Below are 614 nucleotides of genomic sequence, written 5' to 3' on the forward strand. Positions count from 1 at the left end.
ACTCGAAGGCCTAAAATCTACTAAAAACCCGATATTAATATGATAGTGGAATTCTTGGTTTTGTAAAAAATCAAAAAAATATTGTTGCCTGAGGTAATTTGACTGAATCTACTAACACCTCTATCATGGATTTATACACCGATGATAATGATTGGACTAATTGATTTCTGTATGAATGAAACTCTTAAAAATAAAGAGATACATTCTCGATAATTTTAATCTCTTACTTAAAGTATTACTTACCATTATTTACGCGCAGCAGTTTTAAATTAAGCAAAAGAATGGATTAAAGAAAACACATATTACGCGAGATCGAGCGTCCCAGAACGTAACTTCTTCTTATGCCTGCACGGTGGAGCATTTATAGGATTCACCTTATTGGTAAAGTGGGGGTCGTGGTAAACGATGGTCCACGCGATTATACTGCAAACTACCTTTGAAGATGCTGTAACTCTTCTTCATTGTACTAAGTGGGAGAAAAAGAGCAAGACAGCAAGAGAGGCTGAGAGTGATAGAATAAAAGGTGAGAGTGTCCAGCTGCAAGAAGGACGGGATGACACGCAGAAAGCTGAAAAGGTCCAATAAACCTGATTGAAATACCTTGTGATGTTTCA

At 36.6% G+C, this 614-nt stretch overlaps 1 protein-coding gene across 2 annotated transcripts in view; it reads right to left on the reverse strand.

Moving 5' to 3' along the window:
- The window catches only part of LOC117180132 (proline-rich extensin-like protein EPR1), an 86,015-nt gene extending 85,670 nt beyond the window's left edge, over positions 1-345 (reverse strand). The window contains exon 1 of one of the 2 annotated variants that reach the window (XM_033372475.1): positions 244-345. In XM_033372475.1, the coding sequence (XP_033228366.1) occupies positions 244-246 (3 nt within the window). In that variant the 5' untranslated portion in view covers positions 247-345. The remainder of the gene's footprint in view (positions 1-243) is intronic. The other variant, XM_033372476.1, reaches the window with a different exon arrangement.
- Between the last annotated feature and the right edge of the window lie 269 nt (positions 346-614).

This window comes from Belonocnema kinseyi, chromosome 9 (assembly GCF_010883055.1).
Source record: "Belonocnema kinseyi isolate 2016_QV_RU_SX_M_011 chromosome 9, B_treatae_v1, whole genome shotgun sequence".
NCBI classification, from domain to species: domain Eukaryota; kingdom Metazoa; phylum Arthropoda; class Insecta; order Hymenoptera; family Cynipidae; genus Belonocnema; species Belonocnema kinseyi.